General features: G+C 37.9%; 1 protein-coding gene across 5 annotated transcripts in view; it reads left to right on the plus strand.

Moving 5' to 3' along the window:
- The window catches only part of FHIP1A (FHF complex subunit HOOK interacting protein 1A), a 335,356-nt gene that overhangs the window by 286,041 nt on the left and 34,758 nt on the right, over positions 1 to 14,557 (plus strand). For 4 of the 5 annotated variants that reach the window (XM_053582802.1, XM_053582843.1, XM_053582813.1 and 1 more), the window contains one exon: positions 6,588 to 6,755. The exons of the other annotated variant lie outside the window; for it this stretch is intronic. In XM_053582802.1, the coding sequence (XP_053438777.1) occupies positions 6,588 to 6,755 (168 nt within the window). The remainder of the gene's footprint in view (positions 1 to 6,587; positions 6,756 to 14,557) is intronic. 5 annotated transcript variants of the gene reach the window in all.

The following is a 14,557-nucleotide window of genomic DNA, read 5'->3' on the forward strand; positions in this document are numbered from 1 at the left end:
GGCCAACCCTGGTGGCATGATAGGCCCATTGGATGTAGGGCCATTTCTGTTGGCAATGACAGCTTTATTTCTATTCTCAAATATTAGCTAACTGGTCCTATGGGATTAGAATGAGGTTTAAACTGGCAAACGTTGGCAAATACTGAAAGAAAAATGTTTTAGGGAGTTCTAGTGTCCCCTCTTTAACTCCAGCCTGTCACAGGAAACACTTTTTGGGGCTGTCTTATCCCATCCCTTATGATCACCTAAACATCTTCTAATTCTGCAAAATGCCTAGGGGGAAGGGAAATAGAAGAGATGCTCAATGCTCTTTTTTTTTTTTTTAATTTTGTAATATATATATATATATTTTTTTTTTATTGTTGGGGATTCAGTGAGGGTACAATAAGCCAGGTTACACTGATTGCAATTGTTAGGTAAAGTCCCTCTTGCAATCATGTCTTGCCCCCATAAAGTGTGACGCACACCAAGGTCAATGCTCATTTTTTATAAGGGCTCTTGTACTTCCCCCCCCCAGCCCCCCAAAATATACTGACAGGCACATTTTTTATTTTTTTACCACCAACATAGACAGGTACATTTTTTTAAATTAACCCCCACCCACTTCCTGGTCCTTTTTTTTTTTTTTTTTTTGCCTCAGTTTGACTTATTTTAAATTGATGATCCAAATCAGAAAATAATAGTCACCTTCACCGAGTCCCTTCTATGTGTTGAGACTAATGCATATTACCTTTATTCCTCTGAATACTTTCAGAGATAGTGGATTATCCCCATTTTGCAGAGGAGGGAACAGGCTGAGAGAGATTACATAACACAATCAAGGTCATACATGTAAGAAATGTTAGACTTTGTACTCCAGTTTGCCCAGTTGCAAAGCCTGTGCTCTTTCTGAAAACCATTCTCCATCATCGTCTGCTCTTTTCCTCAGAACCTCATTTTCTGCAAGGCTAACATTACTCCATAACTCCTGCTACAGACCTGGTGTAGGTTCAAAAATTAATTCAAATTTCCTGCTACTTGGAGCTTCTGCTTATAAAAGCAAAGCATTCGGAACTGTGTTTTGTTCATCTTTCTCTTGCCAACACCTCGTGCGGAGCTTTCACATGTGCTCAAACAAATAGCAAATGTTATTGAATGGGACCATTTCTGATATGTTCCCTGTGCAGAAAGTCAGGAAGCCCAAAGGTGCAGTGTCCATAACAGTTGACACTATTCATGACAAGGTAAGTGGCACACTGAGAACAAAATGGGCAATACAGGGGAAAAAAGTCAACCAAATCTTAGATAACAGAGCTGTACTTAGGGGAGGTATAATCAGTAAGAACAGTGTTTATTAACATACCTTGAATTTGGGCCAGTTGAGTGCACTGAGAGCATGCTTTGAGGGAGCTGTGCTCAGTGAGCAAGCCGTGTGGCTGTGGAAGCAATACCGTTGTCCTGAGGCACAAGTGGCACTGCCTCCTGGGGGTTGTCTCTGCTGTCTGGGTCTCCCTGGCACTTCCCAGCCCCATCCGACTCTGGGGAGATAGAGAGGTATTTCAGCATTCAGAGTCTGGAAGAGTCCTGAAAAGCTACTTGTTAACCGCTTCCCTTTTCTCCCAAAGGGTGTATGTTTGCTGTACTGATACGTTTCCTGTATTACAGATCCTTGGAAGAAGTGCTGGTAAAAAAGGGCAGAGACCAGCATTTATTTTTAGCAAGTTTCCTCAAAATATGTTGCTGCAGTCCTCATCATAGCCATCATGTTCATTTCCTTCTTCCTCAGATATTTTGGGACTAAGTAGGCAAGCTTACTGACTTTGGATGTCACCTGCATTCACCTCCCCAGCCTGCCGCTGGCAGTGCTATCACGGTAGTGTGTGGCCTAGAGGTTGAGGAGCAGAAGGGAGGCATGAGGGGAGCTGGAGGGAGGGAGCCAGAATCATCAGCTGCAGACTATTTTCAGATCTTGAATAATTGAATGTTTTCTGTCCTGAATTTTTGGCTGCAACAGCAGAGCGCTCACTGAGAACCAGGGTGTCTGTCTTCCCTTCTGTACTTAAATGTTCTTGGTGCTTTGTGTCCTTGGAGGGAAGAAGATGGCTGTGAAGAGCCCATCCAGCTGCTGCCCTTGGCGGTGGACGCGCCTCCTGCCTGTCCATTGGCTCATCTCTCTCTGGCAGCTGTAGGCAGGCTTGTGGCTCCAGTTCCCTGTAGAGAGAACAGGAACTTTCATTCCTGTTTCCTGTGCTCCAGCCCCCACCATTCTTTTCCCCTTTGCTGCTTTCATGGGTGCATTCCTCACTCTGGAGCTGCTGGGGCCTAGACCCCATGGGTGACCAGGTGAAGCAGTGATTGGCTGCTTTTCTCCTCTTGTTTCAGAGGACAAGCCAAAGAAGGGTGGCTTCTAACTCAGAGAGGGTGCCACGGGCACCTGACCTCTTGCCTGCCACCTGCCTGAGTGACAGAAGGTAGGATCCATCTGTTTGCTCCAATGTGACTTGATCACAAAGAAACAATTAGCAGGTGGGAGATTTATTTTTCAGAATACACATAAACCTGCCATTATAGGGAGGATTCTGATGCTAATTTAGGTGCAAATGGAATCACCCAACTAGAGCTGATTACAGAAAGGTCAGAATGTCTATGTGCTCAATTTCACTCCTACACTGCCCAGCAAGTTAATGTGCTGCTGCGATTGTGGCGTGACTGCTGGGCTGGGTTCTGGCCTTGATCCTTTTTTTTTTTTTTTTAAATAAAGTTTTGACTTTATAAAAGTGAAATGTGAAGTAAATGAGCTGCTACTTTGCTATCAATGCACAATAATAAAGTTAAAGGATACTAAAGCTTAAGAATGTTGTTTCATAATAAACGTAGACCACAACCACTAAAATAACCTAAAAAAAATCTCACCAGTTCCCTGTCCTCTAGGCTATCATTCAGCAGCTCATTTACTTCTATTAGTATTTCTTTGTAATTCTGTCGCTTCCTCCAGTAGGGCAAGGTAAATGCATGTTGATAGTCATCTCTAAGAAAAAGGTCTTACCTACATCAGTAGCTAATTGTCCTTCTTAATTGGAACATGAAGAGGCTGCTTCTTTCCTAGCTTGATAATGCTGCTTCTTTGGGGCATTAGCGGAGATTTCGTTTTGCGTTCTGCATAGCAGAGCACTTTCCTCTGGTGGTTTATCGTTAGCTTTCAAGTGATCACACTCAGGCTCTGGTCTCATCCTCATTAAGGAGGTTGCCTATTTGGGGGATTAGAGGAAGTTTCTGAAAGTAAGGTAATGGCGCAGGAAAAGATTTTCTGGGATAAAAGGCTTCTAAAGGCTCTGAGGAGGGAAGAAATGAGAAGGGAACCAGATTTTTCCTGGTTTGGGTATTAGTTTAAGGTGAGTGTGAATTTGATTTATAAAGAATTTGCAACTTGATGCTTAATGGAATTGAATTTTTAATATTTATGGCATGTTATGTAAATGCTGCCCCTCCGAGTGCTTTCTTAAATCCTCTTAGCTTATAAATGACAGCTTTGATTTCTAAAAGGAAATAAAATCTTTTCATTTATCCAGCCTAAGAGTGGTAAACAATAGATGCCTAATGCCCTCCTTTTATGTTAGCCCCCAAAGGCTGAGACTTAATAGTCTAAGGAGTTCATTGCTGCGCTTTTGAGCTTATTAAGGTCAAGTGTAACTTGGGGGTTGGGGAGCTGATGCTGCATTATTGGTACAGAGGCTGGAATTCTATATGACATGCCAGTTCAGCAGTGCTTGATAGGCATGTTGAAAATGTGGTGTTACAGAAACTACACATATGGCCCATTTGGAATTACTACATTATTTTTTTTTGTAGTGACCAAGACTATTAGGGAATTAGACTATTGCCTAAATCACTTTGGATTAAGTTTCTGCTATGGACCCCAAGTATGAGCTAATGGAACTGCATATTTGGGGTTGTTGTGAGTCATCACTCCCTTAGCTACATTTAAAGGCATTAGCTATTTTAGAAGTCTCTACTCTAGGGGCTTCAGGACACATGTAGAGCTCTGGAAGAACTAAAAGTTAAGTTCAACTCTGGCAAATATAAATCACTAGATCCTTGGGGATGTCGTCATTCAGGAAAAGTACCTTCTGTGTTCAGGCTTTGTATACTGTACCCAGGTAGTAAAGAAGAAGACCCAGTCTGTGTTCAGGGCAGTGTTAAGAGTACATGCACGGGACTAGAAAACATAAAGATAAAAGCAATTTGTTTCAGAAGCAGGGGCAGCCCATGAAAAGCACTCTGCTCAGTGTAATTTATTTGTAAAGCATTGCCTGTGTCTGTTGCTATATTTGGGTCACAGGGAGCCCTTTAAAATTAATCAGATGACACAGTGGTGTGTTGAATGTTTGAGGGTTCACAGTGTTGGTGCCGAACTGGGGGGAAGGGTATTTGCACTCTGATGCTGTGCTCAGGCCACTCAGGGCACTGCTGAGTGACTTCCCAGTAGCTTCTGAGAGAGTAGATTCAATTGGACTGAGTGAACATAGCTTGCTTAGAATAAAGAAAACAGACCAATTGATTTCGTAATATCTTAGTCACCTGAACTCATCTATCAGAACATTGTTGAAAACCTGGAACTTTTAAAAAGTAATTTACATAGCCAAAATAGATATCACCAAGCATTTATGCTCAGAGGCATCCACTCAGGGCTAATCTACACTTATATAGCAGGTCTGAACATCTGGTTTCCAAACTGATCTGTGATTTTTTTTTTTTTGGCCGGGGCCAGGTTTGAACCCACCACCTCTGGTATATGGGGCCTGCACCCTACTCCTTGAGCCACAGGTGCCGCCCATCATCTGTAGGTTTTTTTTTTTGTGTGTGTAGAGACAGAGTCTCACTTTACCGCCGTCTGGTAGAGTGCCGTGGCGTCACACGGCTCACAGCAACCTCCAACTCCTGGGCTTAAGCGATTCTCTTGCCTCAGCCTCCGGAGCAGCTGGGACTACAGGCGCCCGCCACAACGCCCGGCTATTTTTTGTTGCAGTTTGGCCGGGGCTGGGTTTGAACCCGCCACCCTCGGCATATGGGGCCGGCGCCCTACTCCCTGAGCCACAGGCGCCGCCCCCATCTGTAGGTTTTAAAAGCAGAAAACTAAAAGGGGGTAAAAGAATATAGTAAGCCATAAAAGATTTGATGAAATGACAGCCAACACTTTTAAGGGGAGGAAGAAAAAAGACGGAGAAAATAGAAAAGAGAAGATAAATCACTCAAAAAATATTGCCATATGTTTCCATTAGAATTAAGTATCAAAGGGATTTTTAAGATTTCTAGGGTGAATGGAATGGAAAAGTAATTTTCCAGTGTACTCAATACTAATATGAAGCCAGTAGATGAACTAATACACACCCACACAAAAGAAAAGCTCAATTCAATTCAAGTTGGGAGGAGGAGAGGAAAGAAGGAAATTGTGTGCTCCCACATAATGGACACAGTGTAAAGGTCCATGACACACTTGCCAGGAGCAGGACACAACTACAACAGGGACTCTGCCTAACATATGCAAACACTGTAACCTAGTCACTTGTACCCTCACATTAATCTGAAATTTAAAAAAAAGGAAAAGAAAAGATTTCTAGGGTGTGATATTGGAATCTGAAAGTTAAGAGTTATTTCTCTGTAATTTTCATGTATCCATGTGTGGGTATTTCTATGTGCTTGAGTAGGACAATTGATGACCCAGGGATAGCCTCTGTTCCTCAAGAGATGGTATATTCTGCTTGTAGGAGGAGGAAGAAGTATATACTCGCTCTTATAATATTCTCAATCAAAATGTTTAAAAATTTGATTCTTTGAGCATCAAGTCCTGAGGTCTTTGAAAAACTTGACTCTTCAGAATTTTATTCACTGCAAGATTGACATTGTTCTGCATGGAAAAATCACACCATGTAGAAAATATTAATTTGTATTATAAAAAAGTCATAATTACCTTATAAGCAGTAAGCTTGTAGAGTACTTTATAAATAACGCTTTATGTGTATTATTCAGTTATAAAAATTAACTTGCAGCTCTCCAGAAACACATCTGAACATCTGTAGCACTTCGTGCCTGCATGTCTCCTTTGCAATTTACTGTATTTTCATTTTGCTTGTTACAGTCCATCTTCCTGCACATAAAATATGTTCTTATGTTTCCAGCTCCTTGTACACATCCCATCCCAATAAATGTTTATTGAACGACTAATAATGGGAACAGGTTATACTGAGCTTTCTAATTAATCCTTTACTAATTGTGTAAATAATTTCCTTAAATTTTTTTTCCTATTTTTGATTACACACTAAAACCTTTATGGTATTTGAACTGCATTTGATGATTAGAGTTGTCAGAACACTTGAATTGCTTCTTTATGTCTTTTCTTTTCCCTTACTGAACTGAAAGGCGGAAGCAGCAGGAGGTATTGTAGAATGCGAATAGGTTATGGGCTTCAGATGAAGCTCTGAAGTGTGTTTCTGTGGCAGGCGTGTTCTTGCCTTGATGGGGTCATTGTGGTGAGGCGGGGGCCATTGGGGAGGCATGTATCACAGCATCAAGAGGATGCTCACCTGCGTTCACTCTGTCGTTGGTTCCAGGTGACTGTGGAGGAGGTCATGACCACAACTGCATATCTGGACCTTTTCCTGCGTAGCATCTCCGAGCCAGCACTACTTGAGATCTTCCTTCGTTTTATCCTATTGCACCAGCATGAGAATGTCCACATTTTAGACACTCTTACAAGTCGAATCAACACCCCATTTCGAGTAAGGAGAGCCTCAGAGGAGGGGAACTTACAATCAGAACAGATTTTAGAAGAGTTTGTTTTTGGAATGAAATTATAAATAGCACTTTTGCTCTCTTTTCCTTGTTTTTTTTTTTTTCTTGTAGCCATTACCTTTCTTTTTGTTTGGGTTGACATGAACTGAATTATGTGTTTTGCTGTCAGGAATCCTTCTGTCAGGAAGGTGGCTCTTAATTGCCTTTCACAAGACATTTTTCTCGGTTTGTGTGGGCACTTCTGTAGAATTAGCAGAATGCACTTTGAGGAGGCAAAATGCAGAGGAACATATGGGCTTGTGTGCAAGTAAAGCCAAGGAACCAGAGTCCTTTAAGTCTGGATATTAGAGGTCATATTTCTGTCCATGAGTATTTTTAAGCAGAACTCTAAGAAGCTGTGAATTTAGATGGTGGCTCTTTAGCTTGGAGTTCTGATTAACTTTGAAAATATTCCTCCCCAAAGTCTTCTGTATTTAATTGTAATAATTGTTTTAAAAGCAAGAGACTGATAATTTAATAATATATCATGAATTTGTAAGATACATAGATACACATATAACACCCACAAAGAGGAGAAGGAATAGAGCTAGGTGGGAGTAATATTTCTGTATTTCATTAGAACTAATATGGTATAAATCTGAAATAAATTCTTCTAAGTTAAAATGTATATTAGAGGCCCATAGCAAGCACTAAGAAAATAACTAAAAAAAGAAAATTGTGAAAAAATTATCAGAAGAATTAAAATGTTATATCAGAGAAAATATTCACTTAACATTCCACCTAATAGCAACAGAATACTCATTCTCTTCAAGTGTACATGGAATATTTTCCAAGACTATATGCTATGTCATATAATAAGCCTCAGTGAATTTAAAAGGACTAAAATCATGCAAAGTATATTCTGTGATCACAGTGGATTGAAATTGAAACTTATCGATGAAGGAAATTTGGAAAATTAAACAAGACAATCCTAAATAGCCAGTGGATCAAAGAAGAAATCACCAAGGGAAGGAAATACAGTTTGAGATGAATGACAATGAAACTCATGAGATGTAATGAGAGCATTGTTTAGGGGGAAATATGTAGATATATACTTAACAAATGAAGAAAGACCTTAAATCAGTAACCTAACTGTACACTTCAATACACTGGAAAAAGAAAAGCAAACTCAAAGCAAGCAGAAAGAAGAAAATGATAAGGACAAGAGCAAAAATGAATGAAATAGAAAATAGAGAAACAGTAGAGAAAATGGACAAAACCAAAAGTTGTTCTTTTTAAAGATTGACAAAACTGACAAACTGTTACCTAGACTGACCAAGAAAAATAGAAGACTCAAATTTCTAAAGTCAGTGATGAAAAGGTGGATACTGTGTATTACTATGGATCTTGCAAAGTAACAGTAGTTATAAGGGGGTACTATGAACAACTGTATGCCAAAGGAAAACTTAGACTACATAGACAAATTCTAGAAAGACATAAAATTCTGAAACTATTCAAGAAGAAATGGAAAATCTGAATAGATCTATAATCTAAGAGAATAAAATAGTAGTTAAAAAAAAAGAAAACAACAAGGGTGGTGCCTGTGGCTCAAAGGAGTAGGGCACCAGCCCCATGTGCTGGAGGTGGTGGGTTCAAACCCAGCCCCGGCCAAAAACTGCAAAAATAAATAAATAAATAAATAAATAAAAACTACTCACAAAGAAAAGTCCAGGTCCAGATGGCTTCACTGGTGAATTATACCAAACATTTAAAGAACAATGAAAAATTTATGTAAGCAAGATGGTAAAATAGGAAGACCCAGGCCTTCATTCCCTCACAGAGACATTAGCTTACCAAAAATTTATGGACCAAATTGCCTTTGTTAGAACTCTAAAAAGCAATTAAGAGGTTGGAGCGCAAAGCAGAGACCTTTCTCAGCCACTTCCTCTTCCCAGCACAGTATGCCAAGATGAAGAGAAAATTCCCAACTACCCAGTTTTTTCTTAGGAGAAGAAGAGAAGAATGAACTTTCCCTCCTATTTTATGTCTTTTCTTTGGGAAAAAGGGACCAAAGTAACTATAAGAAGTATAAAAAACAATCAATAAAATGGCAATAGTAAGTTATTATCAGTAATTATTTTAAGTGTAAATGGATTAAAGATCCAATTAAAAGGGGCGGCTCCACAGAGTGGAGCGCCAGCCCCATATGCTGGAGGTGGCAGGCTCAAACCCAGCCCCGGCCAAAAACAAAAACAAACAAACAAAAAAATCCAATTAAAAGTCATAAGTTGGCTAAGTGGATAAAAAAAAACAAGATCCAAGTATATACTGTCTGCAAGAGACTCACTTTGGATCTAAGAAAATGCATAGGCTAGAAGTCTATGATAAAAAATGATACTCTATGCAAAGAGTAACTAAAAGAGAACAAAGATGGCCATATTTATATTTAAAAAATAGACTTTAAGGTAAAGAGACAAGGACACAAGAGACACAGAAGGACATTTTGTGTTGATAAAAGGGTCAATTCACCAGGACGATATAGCAATTATAACTATGCAGGTAAAATGAGATTTCCCAAGTATATGAAGCAAACATTGACAGAACTGATGCAAGAGTCCACAATATAGGGGACTTCACTAATGGATGAAACAACAGACAGATGATGAATAAGGAAACAGGATTTGAACAACACTATAAACCAACTGGACCTAACAGACATATGAGGTCTGACAATTAAGTTCATTTACTCTTCCTAGAGAAAGTGCTACCTCATTGCTGACTATCACTATGGTCACCTTTGAAGCACTCCCCTTGGGAAGCTATACATCAATCCCAGGTGTCTATTCCATCCTTCCAAGCAATTTTGGAACTCTTTTTAGGGTGGCCATCAGAGCTGTCATCATATGAGATCTGACAGTTAAGTTTGTGAACTCATCCTAGAAAAAATGCTTTGAAGGGTGGACTAGGTGCTGGAATCTATGCATAGCTTCCCTAGGGAAGTCACTTACTTTGAAAGTGACCATAGTGATAATCAGCAGTGAGATATGTAACACTTTTTCTAGGATGAGTTCATGAACTTAAGTGTCTGACCTCGTATATCGACAACATCACTCAGGAACAGCAGAACAAACATACATTCAAACATACATGTCAAGTGTACATGTGACATCTTCATCTTCCAAGATAAACCATGTTAGACCACAAAGCAAGGCTTAACAAATTTACAAAGATTGAAAGCACACAAATAATTTTTTTCTGACTGTAATGGAATGAAACTAAAATAGCAGAAGTAAAACTGGAAAAATCCACAAATATATGTAAAGTGAGCAACACTTAAATAACCACTGGGCCAAAGAAGAAATCACACGGGAATTTAGAAAATATCTTGAGACAAACTAAAATGAAAGCACAGCATACTAAAACTTATGAGATGCAGTGAAGCAGTACTAATAAGGAAGCTTATAGCTGTAAACACTCATAATAAAAGAGATCTCAAAACAACAACCTAACTTTTTATCTCAAGAAACTAGGAAAAGAAGAACAAATTAAACTCAAAGTTGCTAGTTAAGAAAGAAAACAATAAAGATCGGAGAAAAAGAAACAAAATAGATAATAGAAAAAAAATCAATGAAACCAACAGATTTTTTTCTAAAATCAACAAAATTGGTAACCCCCTAGCTTGATTAAGAAAAAGTGAAATAGCTGGGGTGTTGTGGTGGGTGCCTGTATAGTCCCACCTACTTGGGAGGCTGAGGCAAACGAATCACTTAAGCCAAAGAGTTTGAGGTTGTTGTGAGCTGTGATGCCATGGCACTCTACCAAGGGCAACATAGTGAGACTCTGTCTCAAAAAAAAAAAAAAAAAAAAAAAGAAAGAGAGAGAAAAGAAAAAAGAAAAAAAGTGAAGATTCAAAATAACTTAAATCATAAATGAGAGAGGAGACGTTACAACTTACGCGATAGGAATAAAAAAATTATAAGAGAATAATATGAACAATTATAAACCAACTAATTGGATAACCTAGTAAAAATGGATAAATTCTTAGAAACATATAGCCCACCAAGACTGAATCATGAAAGAATTAAAAAAAATTGGAAGAGATTTGTATCCTAAGGACAGTAATTTGAGTGATTTTTTTTATTACTGAAAAAAAAAATCACTCAACCAAGAAAAGCCCAAGACTAGAAGACTTCACTGGAGAATTCTACCAAACATTTAAAGAAGAATTAATACCAAACCTCCAAAAATACTGAAGATCAGGGGATAGTTATGAACTCATTTTATTAAGCCAGCATTACCCTGATCAGGAAGTTAGACAAAGACACCACAAGAAAAGAAAACTAGACACCAGTATCCCTGATGAAGATTGATGCAAAAGTCTTTAATAAAACACCAGCAACATTCAACAACATATGAGAAGGATTGTACAGCACGACTAAGTGGGATTTATTCCTAGAATGCAAAGATGGTTCAACATATGAAAACAGTCAGTGTAATATATCACATTAACAGAATAAAGGACAAAACACATATGGTCATCTCAATTGATGCAGAAAAAACTCTTAACAAAATTAAATGCCCTTTCATAATAAAAACACTCAACAAACTACCCTGTTTCCCCGAAAATAAGACAGTGTCTTATTTTAAAGTGTGCTCCCAAAGATGCCCTAGGTCTTATTTTCAGGGGATGTCTTATCTTTCCTGTAAGTAGGTCTTATTTTCGGAGGATGTCTTATTTTTGGGGAAACCGGGTAGAAATAGAAGGAAACAGCTTCAGCATAGTAAAGCATCATACTCAATGATGAAAGAGTGAAAGTGCTTTCTCTGTAGGATGCCTACTTACAAGTTCTTACCAGAGTAATTAGACAAAAGAAAGAAATTGAAGACCTCCACATTGGAAGGAAGAAGTTAAACCACTCCTATTTGTAGATGACATGGTCATATATATATAAAACTCTAAAGACTCCACCAAAAATTGTTAGAACTCACAAGTGAATTGAGTAAAGTTGCAGGATACAGAGTTAACACAAAAAAATCATTTATATATACTAACAATGATAAATTCAAAAAGGAAAGTAAGAAAAATTATTTACAGTAGTCTCAAGAAGAATAAAATACTTAGGAATAAAATTAATGGAGGAAGTGAAAGATTTATACACTGAAAACTACCAAACATTGCTGAAAGAAATGAAAGAAGATCAAATAAATAGAACATTACACATTCATGGATTGAAAGACTTACTTAAATGGCCATACTACCAAAAGCAATTTACATATTCAATATAATATCTATATAATCTCAATGGTATATTTTTGCTGTAATAAAAAAAATTCTGATATTTATATGCGTTGTCAAGGGACCCTGCATAGCCAAAACCATCTTGAAAAAGAAGAAAAAAAGTTGAAGGGCTCATAATTTGTAATTTCCAAACATACTATGAAGCTATAGTAATCAAAACAGTGTGGTGCTAGCATAAAGACAGGCATATAGACCAGTGGAACAGAATAAAGAGCCTAGAAATGAAACCTTGTATTATGGCTAAATGATTATCAATGAGGGTGCTAAGACCACACAATGAGGAAAAAACAATCTCTTCAACAAATGGTGCTGAGAAAACTGGATCCCCACATGTAAAAGAATGAAGTCAAATCCTTACCTTACATGCAGAATTAACTCAAAAGTGATCAAAGACCTAAATGTAAAACCTAAAACTGTAAAATTCCTAGAAAAAAACTTTTCTCTTCCTAGAGGAAGAGTTTTATGACACTGGATTTTATAATAATATTTTGGATATGACACCATAATCACAGACAAAAATAGATCAGAGTTTATCAAACTTTAAAAAACTTAGGTATGGCACAAAATAGAGACATAGACATCTGGAACAGAATAGTAAACTAAGATATGAAACCAGTCTCTACTTGCCATCTTGTCTTTGATAAACCAAACAAAATCATACAGTGGGGAAAAAAATCCCTATTCAACAAATGGTGCTGGGAGAACTGGATAACCACATGAAAAAGACTGAAACCCAACTCACAACTTTCACCACTTATAAAAATTGAGTCAGGATGGATTAAAGATTAAATCTAAGACACAAAATGATAAAAATCTTAGAAGAAAGTGTGGGGAAAACTCTTGATGATGTTGGACTGGGAAAGATTTTATGACAAAGACTTCAGTGGCCATGGCAATAACAATAAAAATTAACAAACAGTACTTAATTAAGCTGAAAAGCTTCTGCATAGCTAAGGGCACAACAAGTAGAGCAAAAAGACAACTTTCAGAATGGGAAAAGATATTTGCATAGTATGAATCTGACAAAGGGTTGATAACTAGAATCTACAGAGAACTCAAATTAACAACAAAAAAGTAAACAATCCCATCTACCACTGTGTAAGAGATATGAACAGAACTTTTCTCTGATGAAGACAGATGAATGGCTTATAGACATTTGAAAAAATGCTCCTTGTCCATGATTTTAAGAGAAATACAAATCAAAAAACCACCCTGAGATATTACCTAACCCCAGTAAGAATAGCCCACGTCACAAAGTCTCAAAGCTGCAGATGCTGGCGTGGCTGTGGAGAGAAGGGAACACTTTTACACTGCTGGTGGGACTACAAACTAATACAGCCTTTGTGGAAGGAAGTATGGAGAATCCTCAAAGAACTCAATTAGACTTCCCATTTGATCCTGCAATCCCATTCCTAGGCATCTATCCAGAAGAAAAAATATCCTTTTATCATAAGAACACTTGCACTAGACTGTTTATTGCAGCTCAGTTTACAATCACCAAAATGTGGAAACAACCAAAAACCCCCAAATGATCTGTTTAAAAAAGGGGCAAATCACTTACATAGACATTTCTCCAAAGAAGGTATACAAAGGGCCAAAAAGCATATGAAATGATGTTTGACATCACTAGTCATTAGAGATGTGTAAATCAAAACCACAGTGAGACATCTCATACCCATTATAGCAGCTACTATAAAAAAGCAGAAAAAAGTCAGCGCTGGTGAGAATGTGGAGAAATTGGAACCTCTGCCCTGTTTATGGAAATATAAGATGGGACAGATGCTATGGAAAACAGTATGGAGGGTCTTCAAAAGTTAAAAATAGAATTACAGTATGATGGCAGCAACAAAACTTATGGATATATTTCTAAAGGAATTGAAAGCAGAAACTTGAAGAGGTATTTGTACACCACATTTCATTGCAGCATTATTCAGTAGCCAAGAGGTTGAAACAACCTGGGTGTTTGTCAGTGGAAAAATGCATAAAGAAAATGTGGTATATACGTACAATGGAATGTTATTCAATGTTAATAAAAGAAGGAAGTCTTGTCACGTGTTACAACATGGATGAACTTTGAGAGTATTATGCTAAGTGAAATAAACCAGTCCCCAAAAGACAAACTATTATTCCATTCATGTGAGGTATCTAAAATTAAACTTACAGAAAGTAAAATGGTGGTTGCCAGGGATGGGGTGGTGGGGAAAATAAGGAGTTGTTGTTCAGAGATTATTGAGTTTCAGTTTTGTAAGATGAAAACGTTTTAAGAGACCGGTTGCCCAACAGTGTGAAGGTACTTAGTACCACTGAATTGTACACTTAAATGTGTTTTTAATTGTAGTTTTTTAAAAAATAATAATACCAATTCTTTAGAAAATCCTCTAAAAAAATAGAAGAGGAGAAAATCTTCCCAACTCATTCTATGAGGCCAGTGTTAACCTAATTCCAAACCAGACAAAGAAATTACAGGAAAACTACAGATGACATTTGTTATGGATCTGGACACAAAAATTC

The sequence above is a fragment of the Nycticebus coucang genome, chromosome 1, assembly GCF_027406575.1.
Source record: "Nycticebus coucang isolate mNycCou1 chromosome 1, mNycCou1.pri, whole genome shotgun sequence".
NCBI classification, from domain to species: domain Eukaryota; kingdom Metazoa; phylum Chordata; class Mammalia; order Primates; family Lorisidae; genus Nycticebus; species Nycticebus coucang.